This window comes from Canis lupus, chromosome 22 (genome assembly GCF_048164855.1).
Source record: "Canis lupus baileyi chromosome 22, mCanLup2.hap1, whole genome shotgun sequence".
NCBI lineage: Eukaryota > Metazoa > Chordata > Mammalia > Carnivora > Canidae > Canis > Canis lupus.
The window spans coordinates 42,729,169-42,745,690 of record NC_132859.1 but is presented as its reverse complement, the minus strand read 5'-3'; the positions used below and the strand labels follow the sequence as shown (position 1 = coordinate 42,745,690).

Genomic DNA, 16,522 nt, shown 5'->3' with positions numbered 1-16,522 from the left:
AGTAAAGATCAACTGAAGTGAAAACCTATAGCTTTGAAGTAGAAGTACCAAAAGAACTCATGATGCATTTTTCTCTCAAAACAAAGTTTCTCCTAGGTCTGTCTTCTGAAAAGGCTTCCAAATTTTAGACGCTAAATACCATACTCAAAAAAAGAAGCCAGGACTCCTTGGAGAAATGGCTGATTCCAGAGTCAGGGCAAGAAGTGTGTAAGATCACACATCTAATATCAGAGAGCAAAGGAGCTCTCAAAGGTTTCTGGGATCATATCTAAAGGACTCAGGAGTCATGTTGAAGAGAACTCTACTGCCCAACAATGGGACCATCAATAAGAATAATAATTGCAATGAGTGGGGCACTTGACGGGATGAGCACTGGGTGTTATTCTCTATGTTGGTAAATTGAACACCAATAAAAATAAATTTATTATTTTTAAGTTTATTATTTTATTATTTTAAAAAAATAATAAAAATAAAGGGTTAAAAAATGAAAAAAAAATAATAATAATTGCAATGAATCGAAACACATCAACTATATATTCAAATTCATATGATCCTAAAGATATGCAGCAAACAAATAAAATCCCTCACTGGATAAATTAGGATATAGGACATGCAATATTTATTTCTTAGCTGGTGAAGGGGAAATACTCAAGCACTTATCCTGCCTTCCCTGTACAAACTGTACTGTAGGGTAACCAAATAGTTAACGAGAGAGAAATTTTCTTCTTATGAAAGCATTTAGGTAATAAGCAAGAAAGATGGAGATAAAACATCACCATTTCATAAACCCTATTGGGCTAATGGGTCTAAACAGTGATCTCTGATGCCTGCTCACAGCACAAAGAGAAGCAACTAGACCCGTGTACCTCGTACTAGAAGTGCACACTAATCCCTATAAATTATTTCTTCTAAAAAAGTCCAAACCTGAATCTGATTGGGCCTCTGTGTTCAGTTACCAATTTATTGGAGAAGCCTGGACTAAACAACATGTTACATGAACCATAGGGATACAGTCAGCAAATTCTAGGCTGTGGAAAACTCTATAGGACAAATGAAAATGCAAGGACAGGGCACGCCTGGGTGGCTCAGCGGTTGAGCGTCTGCCTTCAGCTCAGGCCCACATTGGGCTCCCTTGCATGGAGCCTGCTTCTCCCTCTCCCTGCGTCTCTGCCTCTCTCTGTGTGTCTCTCATGAATAAATAAATAAAATCTTAAAAAAAAAAAAAAGAAATTGCAAGGACAATTTTTTTTTAATTCAAGGGAAAATTTGAAAGGGAGGATGGAACTTACAGATAAAAGAGACTTAAGAGACATACCAGCCAACTGCAATGGGTGGAATTTATTTGGACTCTAACTCATACAAACTAGGTAGAAAGAGGGGATGGGGGAGTGAGAGGGGAGAAAAAATATGAATATGGAGGAATGTGCACCTTCACTGGAATTTGATTCTATTAGGGATTATTTTTAATTTTTATAGGCATAATAATAGAACAGTGGTTATGCTTCCTTAAAAGAATTCTGGCCTAACTCATTTTCCGTTCTTTTTGTGATGGTTCATTTCAGCTGCATGGAGATTTCTTTTTTTATATATATTTTATTTAATTATTCATGAGACATACACAGAGAGAGGCAGATACACAGGCAGAAGGAGAAGCAGGTTCCATGCAGAGAGCCCAAAGTGGGACTCGATCCCAGAACTCCGGGATCACACCCTAAGCTGAAGGCAAATGCTCAACCGCTGAGCCACCCAGGCATCCCTTCATAGAGATTTCTGACCAAACTGAGGAAGTCTGTCATGGGTTTGTTTGGGTCATATGTCTCTCTACGTATGTTACTTCTTGAAATTTACAAATGTGGACTTTTGGTGCTTTATTACATTTAATGTTTAAGATGATATCTTGTTAAATTATATATAGTTACACTAAAATGTTTCGTGAAGATAAGTCATGACAAGATTCCTTTTTCCCCCTCTGTCTGAACACATGGGACACAGATTTGAATTTTTGTTCCATTTTTCCTGTTCTACCTTTCACTGTGTCTCTAAACCTATTTGGTGGAAGTTCTGTCAAAAAATGAACTTAATGGAGTGCCTGGTTGGCTCCATTGGTAGAGTGTGTGACTCTTGATCTTGGGGTTGTAGGTTCAAGCCCCACATTGAGGATAGAGATTCCTTAAAAATAAAATCTTTATAAAAAAAAATAAAAAAATAAAAAATCTTTAAAAAACAAAACAAAAAATAAGTGAACTTACCAAAGGCAAGTAGTGTGAAAGGATACTAGAGAAGCAAAAGGCCAATAAGATTGATTATCTATGGGGGGAAAAAACAACTTTCTGTCTTTTAGTGAAACATCTAGAGAATGAAATGATGTTTCTGCAGTTTGATCTGTAAGGAGAGAGAGCAGATGAAACAAGAGTTGATCATTGTGGAAGCTGGAAGATGGGTACAATGGGGTTCATTATACTATTCTCCCTACTTTTATTTATATTTGAAATTTCCATAATGAGACCTTTTTCTTAAGCAGATCCTGGTTCATTTTTCACTTTTGTAATTCCTTCTTTCCACATTTTGGGAGTTGACTCCTCAGTGTGACCACATGTGACTTAGCATATCCACTTGTTTTCAACCCCCTACTTAAACCCATTAATTTCCAAAGCTGATTTGTTTTTTTTTTTTAATTTAGAAGTTGTACTGCTCTTATTGGTTCCTGGAAATGCTAAGAAGTACTGACTGCTTGCTCTTCAGGCTCTGGGATCTCCAGCTATGGGAAAAATCCCCAAGATGTCCCCAAAGCCTTTGAGGATTGCATGCAAAAAGTCCAGGGACAGATTCCAGGCCACCTCCATAGATCCACCCGCATTTACCTAGGGGCCACAGCTGGGATGCGCTTGCTGAGGTAAGGGCTGGACTGGCCCATGGAGCCCCACCTGACCAAAATAGCCAGGAATGTGTTGAACCCTGCCAAGAATGTAACTCTATTTCTGGGAACAAATCTGAAAGAAAGAAACCTATATTCTGCCATAAATTTATGCTTCAAAAGCAGGGAAACTTTCAGTCTTTATTTTAATACACAGAAAGAAATAGTTCTAAATGGATTCCCTCCCGCTTGGTGATTTTCTTGAGAACTCTGGAAGAAAGGAAGGGAAGATGAAATCTCATAGGGTGCACCTCTTGTTTTTTAGAAAAGTGAAAACTGTGTTTGATGCCTGGGCCTTTGATACCTGTGCGCACCTAGCTCCACTGAATGCGGCTCATAGTTATGTCGCTTCTACCCATGCGCACAATGTCACTGGAATCTGCTTTAAATAGTAGAATTTCTGCTATTCCCAAAGTCTTTTGAACTATTAGGAAACAAACAGCTCATTTCATTCAATTAAGCAGATCCTATTAAATTTGCAACTGTGACTTTTACCCCGGTTGCACTGGTTTTAAGTGACCTTTCTCTTTTTTTTTTTCCCCCACTATTTAATTTCCTTGACCTTGAAATAAAAGAAAAATAGTTTTTTTTAAAAAAAATCAAACTTTAATCTATACCCAGGGTAGAGGCTGCTCCAAACTTTGAAAATAAGGCATTAGCCCCCAAAGATGACATTCGTCCTGCTTCAAAGCCACTTTGTCTCTGATGCCAGTAACATAAAATTGTATGTGTGGGCATGTATGTGAGGAAGATACATAGGAACAAACAAACAGAGCCACTTTAACATGATCATTAAAATACATCAGGGAACACCCTCAGTTGGATTGGGCCTTTTTCTTGTGGTTTTCCTCTCCTTGTTTCTACTCCTATGTCCTGGTTGGCCAAGTAGAATGTGGGAGAAAGTTGGATTTCTTTGCTTTCTCTTGAAATCTACAGTGTGTTTCAAAACTGTTGTGTTTACCTGAAATAGAAATGATATAGAAATTCCTTCCTTCTGTGTTTTCTTTCTTATAGAAACAAAGCACTCAACTTTTTTTTTTTTTTAACTCCTTTTTCTCCCAGTCTTCCCAGTGAGGAATAATTAAAAGACTCTGATTTATAGCCCATGACAAAAACCATAAAATAGCCCACAACAAAAACCATAGAATAGCCCATAACAAAAACCATATAACAGAAAGTTCACCACTTAGGAACACAGTGAATGTCCCATTTGAATAAACTAAATATTAACTCCTCCTTGTAAAATCTTCTGATGGTGATCCATTCTTTCTGAGGAACTAGCTGACATTTTAATTGCTAGAAAAATCAAATATTTTTTAAAAAGCAATTAATGAGAACCCTGAGATGGAAACTGATAAAACTAGGAAAACTTTTGAATTATTTTCCAAGCAGTGATAATTTGCTGCTGAATTAGAATGAACTTCAGCTTGTAGCATGTCTATTTTTTCTTGAGCCAAGAGTGAGTCAATGCCCCTGGCTTTCTTAATCCACTGATGAAAGGTAAAATAATCTTTTGCCAAGTGAATCTTCTTCCATAAGGTAAAATGGCAGCAAATGAATATTATAGTACTATGTCATGGGTAATATAGAAATGCCAGTCTTCCATGGCTCAATACACTGATGGATTTCATTCCAATGATGACCGTGATGGCCATCATATCCCCTCATGATGAAGAGCAAAACAGGGACTACTGAAAACTCAAGCCTCTTCTTTTCCTCCCTCCTCCTAAGATCCCACTTCCTTCTGGCCTGATGAGGGTTCCTTTATATATGGTCCCCCCAACAGATTACTTATGCCACCCCTATGGCTTCACAGTTCCCTTTCCTGTGCTGATCTGAGAGCAATGGTGATTAAGCAGGAGCCTCTTTTGTTTAGCTGGTTGCTAGAGAATGGGATGGGAACAGGTAAGGGAGGAAAGGACAAGAGGTATTTTTACTTGAAGTTATTTTTCTGATTGGCAGTTTGACAGGTAACAAGTGAATCTGCCTTCACGGTTGCCTAGGAGGCTTCAACTTGCAAAAGGGTTGCCATTTTTGCACACATCTGGAAAACCTTCCCTGCCAGCAGAGGGGTGGGGAGGTTTACCTTTCACCTGAGATTATTTTAAGAATCTCTTGTCCAGGCACTTAGCCTTTTGTGTTCTGTGCCTTGCATAGGTTACAAAATGAATCAGCAGCTAATGAAGTCCTTACAAGCATCCAAAACTACTTCAAGTCCCAGCCCTTTGATTTTAGGGGTGCTCAAATCATTTCTGGGCAAGAGGAAGGGATATATGGATGGATTACAGCCAACTATTTAATGGGAAATTTCCTGGAGGTGTGTGAAAATAAATGCATGGTTTTTAATCTTGCTATTTATCCTGTCCCCTGTGGGTGGCCACTTAAAGCAGAGGTGCATGCTGAAGGGGGCATCTGTCCTGTGTCATCCCTATCATACAATGTATTAAGGAAATACCTATGAGACAATAGCTAAGACAAGACACATAGAGCTGGGGCAAAAACATTGCATCCTAAACAGGACCAAATGCATAGAGCAGATGGAATAACATCACTTACTAGCTGATAAGAAATTGGAGGTTGGGGTGGGGGTGGAATCTAAATCTAAAGCTTCTGAGTCTTTTGAAGGGTAGTTGGAGAAGGATCCTTCCCAAAGCTCCACAACTCTCTGAAATTTCTGGAACCCTCAAGGCTTCCCAACCCATCCTGTGTCCCCAGGTCCCTTATATTGCAGTCCCCACATGCCCTGCCCCTTGTTCAAAGAAAAGTTAACTCCAAGAGATAATCCCCATGTTATAGAGGGCATAAACCATATCCTGCCCAAGACTTATTTTGTTCCCCCTCAAATATATTCTTTAATTTTAATTAATTGCCAGCAGTTAATATTTTAGAAATTTCACATAAAAATCAACATTTCTAGTTTGTCCTGAACCCTGGCCCCCCTAAAAGTTGGAAGCACTGGTCACAATGGACTTATATTTTGCATGGCAATTGTCTACACCTAATCTGCTTCACTCATTTGTGTTGCCTGCCCAGCCTCTGAAAGCATTTGAGGTCACCACCCTTGAAATAAAGGAGAGATTTGACCCCCAAATGTTCCCCATGTCATACTTTTTAGCAATAAGATATGGATCTTGGGTGGAAAGCCCTGGGCAAACAGAGATGGTGCCTCTCAACTTTTCTCTTGCTTCCTTTTCCCACTGTGCAGAAGAACCTGTGGCATATGTGGGTGCATCCAAATGGAGTGGAGACCATAGGTGCCCTGGATTTAGGTGGTGCCTCCACTCAAATATCTTTTGCGGCTGGAGAGAAGGTAGGGCTGAACACCAGCAGCATCATGAAAGTGTCCCTGTACGGCTATGTGTACACACTCTACACACATAGCTTCCAGTGCTACGGCAGGAACGAGGCTGAGAAGAGGTTTCTGGCAATGCTCCTTCAGGTACCTGAGCTGGGGCGGGGAGGTGGGGGTACAGCAGGTGTTCCCTTGGGGGTCTTAAGGGGAGGGTGCCTTGCCTTCTGGTGTCTGTCCTTTCCACTTCAATTAGAATGTGGATAGATAGGGGCCTGGGTGGCTCAGTTGGTTAAGTGTCTGCCTTCAGCTCAGGTCATGATCCTAGGGTTTTGGGATAGAGCTCATGCCTCCCTGTTCGGTGGGGAGTCTGTTTCTCCCTCTGCCCCTCCCCATGCTCATGCTCACTCGCTCGCTCTCATATAAATGCATAAAAATCTTTAAAAAATAGAATGTGGATAGAAACAAGAACATTATCCAGTTCACTCATGGGGGTCCTAGATCTCTCTCTCTCTCTCTCTCTCTCTCTCTCTCTCTGTTGTATTGACCAATTCCAGTGAATCTGAATCAGAAATCTAGGGAAATTCCAGGGCACCAGATGTTTTATAAATGATTCAAGACCTGGGATCCCTTTATGGACACAAACTGTTTAAAACCAATAGCTAAATAAGCCTGAGCATTTTTCAACTCCCTTGAGTACAGACAAAATAATAAAAGTGATTCCAAGAGAAATATTTGCTGACGGGAGAGGACTGAGCCTTCCCCAGGCTCAGCCTCTTTTTAGATGGGCCTATATTAGGCAGGCTTGATGGCCTTTATATGGTGGGATTGTGGAGTAACAGAATTCCATCACATTGGTCAATCACATGGTAACTATTCCATGGCACAGATGGCTACTGCAGACATCAGCTAGAAGGCTGTCAACAAGGTAAACTCAACATTAGTGTGGTGTGTGTTGGAGGCTGGGCACTGCCTGGGAAGAACAGAGTGGGAGACACTGCACATGGTCCTTGGGACTTCAGAGACCCAGTGCCCACCCCAGACACACCACCCCTAATTGGCCAAACCAAGCTCCACAGGGAACCCTGTCAATCCTCCCTAGCAAGGTTTCTATAACCACCACTCCACCCCACTTGCTCACTAACATACTTCAGCCAATACGTTACTTTCTAGGACAGAAGTTCTGGAAACACCTCTTTTCTCCATCTCTTTTTATTTCTAGCAATGCTTAATGCCCCTCCCTCCAGCTCTGGTCCTGACAAGGGTGGAGAGCAGGGGCTCCTCTAAACTTATATCAGGAGAAAGGCAGGTGAAATCCTCTTCCCAGGGTGAATTAAGGTCAAAGAAGCTAACCTCTTATATTTGGCTGGCCCTGAAGAATATTTATTTGTGAGTTTTTATTTTTATAATGTTTATTAAAGAATGATTATGCATCCAAGAATATACAGTAGAGCAGCAAATACTCCACCTGTCTGAGGTCTCATTTGTGTTTGAGAAACGTAGGACTCAAGGTTTGAGCTCAGGCCTGGGGCATGTGGGAGACCCCAGCCTCTACTATAGACAGTCAGCCCGCAGGGATGAGGACAGCTCTCCAGTTTGCCTGGTAACCTCTGGATGCCCTCAAAGCCTTCTGACTCAGGTGAGGGGAAGGATCCAGGTGTGCTGAGGATCACCCACAAATGCATGTCCAGACCTGCCTAACCAATACTTTCATGTGCCAAATACATACTGCCAAGCCCCAACTTAGGAGGTTCATAAAGATTGCATCATGAACACTGGCTGAGTAAATTCCACTAGTCTGGATCTGGTTTCCTTATCTGTCACAGTGTGATGAGAATGGTACCTAGAAATATGCTTTGCAAACTGTTTTTGTATGAACAAGCCTTTAGTTGCCCTGAGCTGGAGTCTCTGACAGCCTGTAGGAGGCCAGAGACATGCATTCACTGTCTTTCTTTCCCTCTTTAAGAAAGTTTTTTCTTTTTTTCATTTTTAAAAAAGATTTTATCCATTCTCTTGACAGAGAGATAGAGCCAGAGAGCACAAGCGAGGAGGTAGGGGAGGTGGGGGACAGCAGAGGGAGAGGGAGAGGCAGGCTCCCCACTGAGCGGGAGCCTGACCTGACTGACTCATTTCCAGGACCCTGAGGTCATGACCTGAGATGCTTAACTGACTAAGCCACCCAAGCTCCCTAAAAGTTTTTTCTTTTGTTTTTAAAGACAAACATGTTGAATGAAAACAGACATGTTTGCATTTAGAAAAGGAAAAATATAAATAACAAAACAAAAAAACCTAGAATTAACTACCATAAACATACTGCATTTTCTTCGTTTTTTTTTTTCTTCCAGTTTTTTTCATGCAGGAATAAGTATATTTACAAATTTGGCTTCATATAGTATATATAATTTTGTATCCAGTTTTTTCTTTTTTTTTCTTTTTTTTTAAATTTATTTATGATAGTCACAGAGAGAGAGAGAGAGAGAGAGAGAGGCAGAGACACAGGCAGAGGGAGAAGCAGGCTCCATGCACCGGGAGCCCGACGTGGGATTCGATCCCGGGTCTCCAGGATCGCGCCCTGGGCCAAAGGCAGGCGCCAAACCGCTGCGCCACCCAGGGATCCCTGTATCCAGTTTTTTCTTTTACGTAACAGTAAATCATGAGCAGTTTCCTCTGTTGTTCAGTATCCTTTGAAGTTATTATTTAAATGGACACATAATATTCCAGATATCATTATTTAAAAAGAAAAACTGAATTGGGCATTTTATTATAAAAGAAAGTACATTTTTATTGTAAAAATGTCAAACTGCCTAAAACATTAAAGTAAAAATGAAAGAATCTCTTTCCAACCCTATTCACCAAATGTCTTCCCTGTTCACAGCTTGATACGTTGTTGTTCTAGACTTTCCAGATCAATCTCTAACTTACTTTCTTTACCTTTTAGTATTTCACAATTTGTCAACTATTCCTATCTTGATGGACATCAGGCTATGTCCTGTTTTGCTGCAGCAATCTTAATGCAGTGAAGCTTCTTGTGCATATGACCTTATGAACTAGTGATTTTGCTTCTACAGGATAGACTTGAAGAATATGTATATTTTTTATATAAGTGAATAAATAGGCAATCTTCCAAAAAGTTAAAAACCATCCAGATTCCCACCAACAATGTTGTGATGACAATCTGATAATTTCAGGGATTCTGAGACATTCTATTAATAAGTCTGTGGATAAGGAGGATCTGTTTCTGAATTTCCTATTCAATTCATCCATGTTCCCATTTTTGAGCCAACTATTCTAGTTGCAGTTTTTTTTTTCTACTCTCAGACATTTATTCTGAACTTCAAAACATTTTAAGTAGTGACAAAATGGAATTTTTTCATTGAGATTATGATTATGGTTGCAGTGAGTGAAAATTAATTTGGTAAAAAAAAATTTGCTTATTGATAATGTTATAAATTCCTATATAGGATTTAAAAATATCCTTCCAATTATTTAGTTCATGGTTTGTATCCTTCAAAAAACATAGTTTTCATTTTTGGTCTTGTACCTTCCTTTTAAATTTGCTTCTTTGTATGTGTTTTTAATAGTTTCTGTCACTATTTTTTTTTAATTTTTATTTATTTATGATAGTCACAGAGAGAGAGAGAGAGAGGCAGAGACATAGGCAGAGGGAGAAGCAGGCTCCATGCACCGGGAGCCTGATGTGGGATTCGATCCTGGGTCTCCAGGATCACGCCCTGGGCCAAAGGCAGGCGCCAAACCACTGCGCCACCCAGGGATCCCAGTTTCTGTCACTATTAGGGAGAGTCCCTATCGCTATTTTTCCACTTTTGGGGAGATTTCTCTAAGATCAAGATATACTGTAGTTTTCTAGTGGACTTAGTTGCTCTCAAGCCTAATGGTTGACCCGTTTGTGCCAGTGCTGTGCAAACACTATTCAGAGTAAATTTGTTGAAAGTTGAGGGCCTGAGCAACTTGGACCATTGGCAAATTATATATATATATTTTTTTTTTTTGGCAAATTATATTTTAAGAATGCCATCACAAATCATTTAAACTCCAAAAAGATCATAGAAATAATCTTTCCTGAGCTGCTTCTATGTTCCAAGCCAAAGATAATTGATATTCTCTTGCTTCTTCTCCAGACCAAGCCAGAAATAATTTATTGTGTTTTAATGATTTAAAAAGTATGTCAGATTTGGAGGGGGAAATTAAATAACCATCTGATTGATTTCTCCACCCCCCTTTTAAACCAATATTTCAGCCATAGAGTGACCCTGGTGTGACATGTTACAAATTAGAAATATTAATTTTTGAAATCATTTTTTTCATACTATTGAATCAGAAAGGAGCCTGTTTGCTACCTCCACAGACTTAGTCATTACAAGACCTTCCTGGAGGACACAGATTTGAGCTACACTGGATGAGTGTTGGACTTCTGTAGGCCTATGTGTGGTGTCCTGTCACTGGTCTTTGTTAAATGGTTGTATTAAATTGTTGTGTACCTCAATTTCCTGCATCACTAAACTGAAGAGTTAGAAAAAAATATTGTGAGTCAAGACTTTACTACAGGAGATGCTTGGTGACTTTGAAATTGGACAGAGTTCTAATCCAATATCTTAGAAAAGAGAGTCCATAAATAGGACCAAGAATATTTAGAATTTAGCATAAGAAGAATATTTTTTCACCAGTAGATAAAATATTGGATAGTCATTTGAAAAAAGTAAAGTCAGGTTCCCTACTACAATCTTTACACCAAATAAATTACAAATGGATCAAAGATTTATATGTAACAAGGATATTTGTTGGACCATTGTTTATAAAAGCAGAATGATTGGAAACCATCTAAATATTCACATAGAGGAGATTCCTTATCCAAGGAATATTTGTATAGTGGAGTGCTATACAGCTACTAAAAAGAGGAGGCCATTCTGTATGTACAATGGAAAAGATGTGAAAGATATATTTTTAAGTAATAAAAGGGCAAAACAGTGTGTATAGAGTACTACCATTTATACTTTTTAGAAAAAGAAAGAAGGGGGAAAATAAAGATATTTGCATATGCATATAAGAAGTATCTCTGGTAGGAAATGACAAAAATTGGCAATAAAGGTTACTTCTAGGGAGGGATCTGGTGGCTAGAAGTGGTTGGGATGGAACCTTAATTTTCATAATAAGTAAAAAAAAAAAATTTTCATAATATACTTATTTATAACCCTTTGGATTATTTTGTTAACTGGATAGGTGATCTTCTATTCAAAATGATCAATTAATCTAAACATATCTTGTTTTCCCATCAAAATGAATTTCATACAATCTGTTTCATAGGACTGCCTTAAGGGGTGGGTCAGATAATGTGAGCAAGAGCCTAACCTTGTGCCTGGTGCAGGGTAACTATTCACCCACCCCCAGTAGAGTTCTCAAGACAACCTGACAGTTGCCTTCAAGTACACACTGACACAAAATGGCATGTTTTTTCATCCATATCTCTCTTGGCATGGGAGGGTAACAATAGTGAAGATTTGCAAAAGGGAAACACTTGGCCCTCCACAAAAGAGTAGTTTCTGACACCCTCCCTCTCATTCCTCCAGAATTCTCCCATCAAAACCAGTATCATCAACCCCTGTTACCCTCAGAATTATGTCACCACCTTCACTGGGGACTACATATTTGACAGCCTGTGCACAGCAGACCTGAGGCCTGAAAATTATGATCCTGATGACATCATCACTTTTGAAGGAACCGGGAACCCATCACTGTGTAGGGAAAAGGTGGCTTCCTTGTTTGACTTCGAAGCTTGCCATGACCAAGAAGCTTGTTCCTTTGATGGGGTTTACCAGCCAAAAGTTAAAGGGGCATTCGTGGTAAGAGCAAAAATCACTAAAAGATTCCTTTTTTCCCCCATTGAAGATTTAGCTCTCACATTTGTTTCTCTTCTGATCTGTTTCCCACTTTCTTATTCCCCACCCCGAAGCTCCATATTACATGCCATTCTGAGAACTGACTTTCTTCTGTGCTACCCCCTTCCAGGCTTTTGCAGGATTCTACTACACAGTCAGTGCTTTCAATCTTTCAGGGAGCTTTTCCCTGAACGCCTTCAACTCAAGCACCTGGGATCTCTGCTCTGAAAGCTGGAGTCAGGTCAGTATTTACAGAGAAAAGGGCAGCATCAGTATGAAACAGTAAGTGGAGTTGAATATATTCCATTTGTGTACATGTGTACGTTTGTTCTGAATTTGGACCTTATGCCGTTCTACTTTCACCACATCCACAAAATGTAGTAATAAGGAACCTACCTCGTACCCACATTGTGAACTAATGTTCTGACCATGGGCACAATGGTTACAACAGTATGTGATAGAGAAGAAGCATGATACTCCCTAGAGGTATTTTCATTATGGTATGGTACAACTGGAATATTTATGGTGATGGTATTATGAAATTCTAGGTGATGAGATTCTTTAAAATTGTTCTGAAACATGCATTTTCAAATATGCCTGCCTCACCTATTTGGAATTGCCTCTTTAGCTCCCACTGCGGCTTCCTAGGTTTGATGAGGTATATGCCCGCTCCTACTGCTTCTCAGCCCACTATATCTACCACCTGCTTGTAAATGGATACAGATTCACCGAGGAGACCTGGCCCCAAATACGTTTTAAAAAAGAAGTAAGTCAAGGCACAGGTTGTTTTCTCCTCTTCCTTTTAAAGGTATTGTGCATATATACATGAAAGAAATGTAGAAATTATGAGGGTATTGGTGATTTCAGTTTGCTGAAGGGAAGCTGATGAGCCTTTGATCCCTTGTGAGCTTTCTAGAAGAGATAGTGGAGAATTCAGAGAAGGTGTCACTGGAGACCCTTCCACATGAGTGAAGGAACAGAGGCCAAGAGCTCACAGACCCTGAGCACCACAAGGGCAGGACCTGTTGTATTATCTTCATATTCCTAGCATTCAGCACAGAGCAAGAACCTAGAAGGGGTTTACTAAATGTTTGTTGAGAGATATAAATATTGTAAGGATCAGACTTCATCCAGAAAAGAAGCTTTAAATAGAGCAGCAATTTTTTTTAAGAGGATGGTAACTAACTGCTCTCCATTTTATGCAGATGTCAGGGTAAATGCTCTCTCTTAGGGTATTAGGGATTTACAGCAAACAAGAGGTAAGAGCTTCTCTCGGAATGTGCCTGAGGTCACTGTATTTACTGTCAAGTGTTCAGGATGGCCTGAAGCTGGAATCATAGCTGTCACCCTCCAGACCTTGCTTTCAGGCAGGACTCACCCAGCACTATGTTCTCATTTAGGTTTGAGGAGAATTTTCTCATTTCAGGAATAGCTGATATAAAGCCTGAAGTCAGTCTACTCAATATTAGCTTTAGCAATAATTAGATTTAACCAATCAATAACCAGCATTATGGCTGTGACTGTCTACTTTTACATAAATAAAATTGAGTCATCTACAAAAAGATAAGGCTGTCTGGAGACATATAAGGACTGTTGGTGGGCATGCACTCTCTAAGCTTTGCTTCTAATGAATCTAATTAGCAGGAAAATACATTATAAGAATGGAACATGACATCCCTTGGATACCAGTTTGGATGGATATAGAATTCCAGCTTTCAAGTCCCTTTCCTTTATTCATAAAGAAGTTTATATACAGCCAAATTAGTATTCAAATGTGAAGGCATAAAGAGAAAATATGCCACACAAAGATATCAAAAATATTTTTGGAGGAAATAATCAAATAATAAGAGATATAAATCCAAGGGTTGTAAAAATATAGGCAGTAAAAATAAATTATGTGGTGGCTTAAAATATATATTTAAAAAAAGAAAACTTACACCGAAGAAAAGTAAAAGAGAAGAGTCCATCCATACATAACAACCCAAAATTCAGTATTGCTAATATCCAATGTGAAGAGAGCAGGTAAGGGGTCATAAGAGTGGCCTAAAATGTCCATCTTATAAAAGGGGACTTCATATATGAATATCATTTTTAGGGCAAGAAAAGAAAAAAATATAGAAGAAGGAAAGTAGAACTGAAAATTTAAAACTAAGATACTAGGAAGTAGTAGTCCAAATATATCAATAATGACAATAATCATAAATTGATTAAACTTACCAGTTAAAACACAAATATTGCAGATTGTATTTTTAAAAATCAAACATATGGTGTTTATAAGAGAAACCCTTAGACGTTAAGCATAAGGACATGAAAGATTAAAAATTTTTTAAAAATTTAACTATCAGGCAACCCAAAGAAATGGTAATTAAAAAAAAATTAAAAAATTTTCTGTACAGCTATTTAATATCTAACCAAATAGTCTTTAAAATGAAGAGGATTGTTCAAGGTACAGAGGATTATAAATAATGATACAGAATTCATTCTTAAGATTGCAAATTGGAAACTTTTTGTATCTAATAAAACAGTCTAAAAACATGGAAACAAAAACTGATGGAACTAACATAAGAAATTGACACAGCCTGTTCCCTATTTAGACTGACACCCTGTGCTTAGAAGCTGGTCCTGGGTTCAGTAAACTGCACATTACCCTTTCTTTGGCCACAGACACTTCTGTACCTGACAGTAGAAAAACTCCCACTGTTGTTAACTGTGCCCTTATGCCATTTGGCTGTGACAAGGTTGTGAGGGCTCTGACGGTTTTCTCCACGGTGCTGAGCATAGGGCCCTCAAGCCTTTGTGGTCTCACTGACCTGGATTCTAGCCAGTGTCTGAACGTGAGAAAATTCTTTGACTTTAGACTGCAGTTTCAGGTGGGTGTTTCATGAGGATGATGGTGTGACACGTGTAATTCCCAACTCAAACCCTACCCTGAGAACTGAGCCATCTTTCTACCATACAGGTGGGGAACAGCAGCATAGCCTGGTCTCTGGGCTACATGCTCAGCCTGACCAACCAGATCCCAGCCGAAAGCCCTCTGATCCGACTGCCTATGGACCCACCTGCCTTTCTGGGCATCCTCGCCTTCTTCACAGCAGTGGCCTTGCTGTGTCTGGCATTTCTTGTGTACCTGTATGTTTCGTCCAGGAAGCAGAGGCAGTCCCAACACGCCTTCAACCACACAGTGGATTCTGAGTGAGCCTTGTGAAGCAGCTCCTGGAGCCTGAGGGCTGCCCAGGACCAGCGTGGGTAGCACAAGACAATGTCAGCGAAATGTCCATCTTCAGGAAATACAACGAAAGTCAAGTACCTAGGTCATGCACCTCTCTGATAGTGATTTATGCCAAAGCACCTCTTGCGGAGTCCCCCAACCATTCTGGGCACATTGCTTCTCCAAGGACCCTACCATCCACTTGCTGGCCTATTGGAGAACTGAGGAGAGACAGGCCATCAAGGTCAGGCTTTTTATTCCAAGTGCTAGGAACAGTAAGTTGAGAATATGACAGTTTGATGTTGAAGAACTGACCTCAGGGCTCAGTTTGCATTTTTCCTTCCTCAGAAGTGCCCTATACCTCCTAGCAAGTTTGGAAGTTGACAGGTGCCCATTAAGCATTTGACACAGTTAGATATGTTGCATCATGGCTTCCTCCCATTGATTCTTAACTAAGAGTTAGCAATCCCATAAACATTGAGGTACCTCAGACTAGTAGAATATAGTATCTGGTGGAGAAGATTCCTTTACCCCAATGATAGTGGCCATGGCCAGGCTCTGTCATACGGGCAGAACCTGGAAGACAGAGACACATAGAAAATCTCCCAGGAAACTGCAGTCTTTCCAGAGTGGGATTCCCACTCAGGGCACTAGTCAGTAGATTGCAGCCTGTGTGTATGAATTCATTCTCACCTACTCTTCATATGCCTCGGTCCTCCTATAAAACATTTACTCCTAGTGAGGCTATCATGTAACACATCTTTTTGCCTTTCTAGGCTTTTGCTTAGGGCTATTTCTCCATTGACAGCGTGGTGTGTGTTTTGTCCACTGTTCCCACAAGTGTACTTGATGCTGTCTTGAGATTTCCTCACTTACCACTTTCCTACGTAGGATGAGAAAGAACTACGGCAAGTCCAATGTTGAAAAAAAAAACCAATCAACATTATTTCCAATTGTTGTTGGTTAGCTGAATATGGAATAAAGGACTCTTATTTTGATTTGAAATGTGTTTGTTGCCTTGCAAACAGTACTTTTTCTACTAAGGACCCAAGGTGGTATTTATGAGAGGAAGTTCTTAAAATGAGGAAAAATTTGTTAGGAAATCTTTCCTAGTGAACTAAGAAAATTATGCATTAATATCACCTTTATTCCAGAGAAGTCAAAGTACTTCACTTTGGAAAGCCTTTGGCTCCTTGAGGTAATTGAGTCAAACATTT

The 16,522-nt window shown here is 39.7% G+C and overlaps 1 protein-coding gene across 3 annotated transcripts in view; it reads left to right on the top strand.

Annotated features, from left to right (window-relative positions):
• Positions 1 to 16,310, top strand: part of ENTPD3 (ectonucleoside triphosphate diphosphohydrolase 3) — a 33,199-nt gene extending 16,889 nt beyond the window's left edge. For 2 of the 3 annotated variants that reach the window (XM_072793233.1, XM_072793236.1), the window contains 7 exons: positions 2,743 to 2,893; positions 5,072 to 5,231; positions 6,120 to 6,353; positions 11,789 to 12,061; positions 12,228 to 12,338; positions 12,726 to 12,863; positions 15,057 to 16,310. In XM_072793233.1, coding sequence (XP_072649334.1) covers positions 2,743 to 2,893; positions 5,072 to 5,231; positions 6,120 to 6,353; positions 11,789 to 12,061; positions 12,228 to 12,338; positions 12,726 to 12,863; positions 15,057 to 15,293 — 1,304 coding nt within the window. In that variant the 3' untranslated portion in view covers positions 15,294 to 16,310. The remainder of the gene's footprint in view (positions 1 to 2,742; positions 2,894 to 5,071; positions 5,232 to 6,119; positions 6,354 to 11,788; positions 12,062 to 12,227; positions 12,339 to 12,725; positions 12,864 to 15,056) is intronic. The other variant, XM_072793235.1, reaches the window with a different exon arrangement.
• Positions 16,311 to 16,522: the final 212 nt, after the last annotated feature.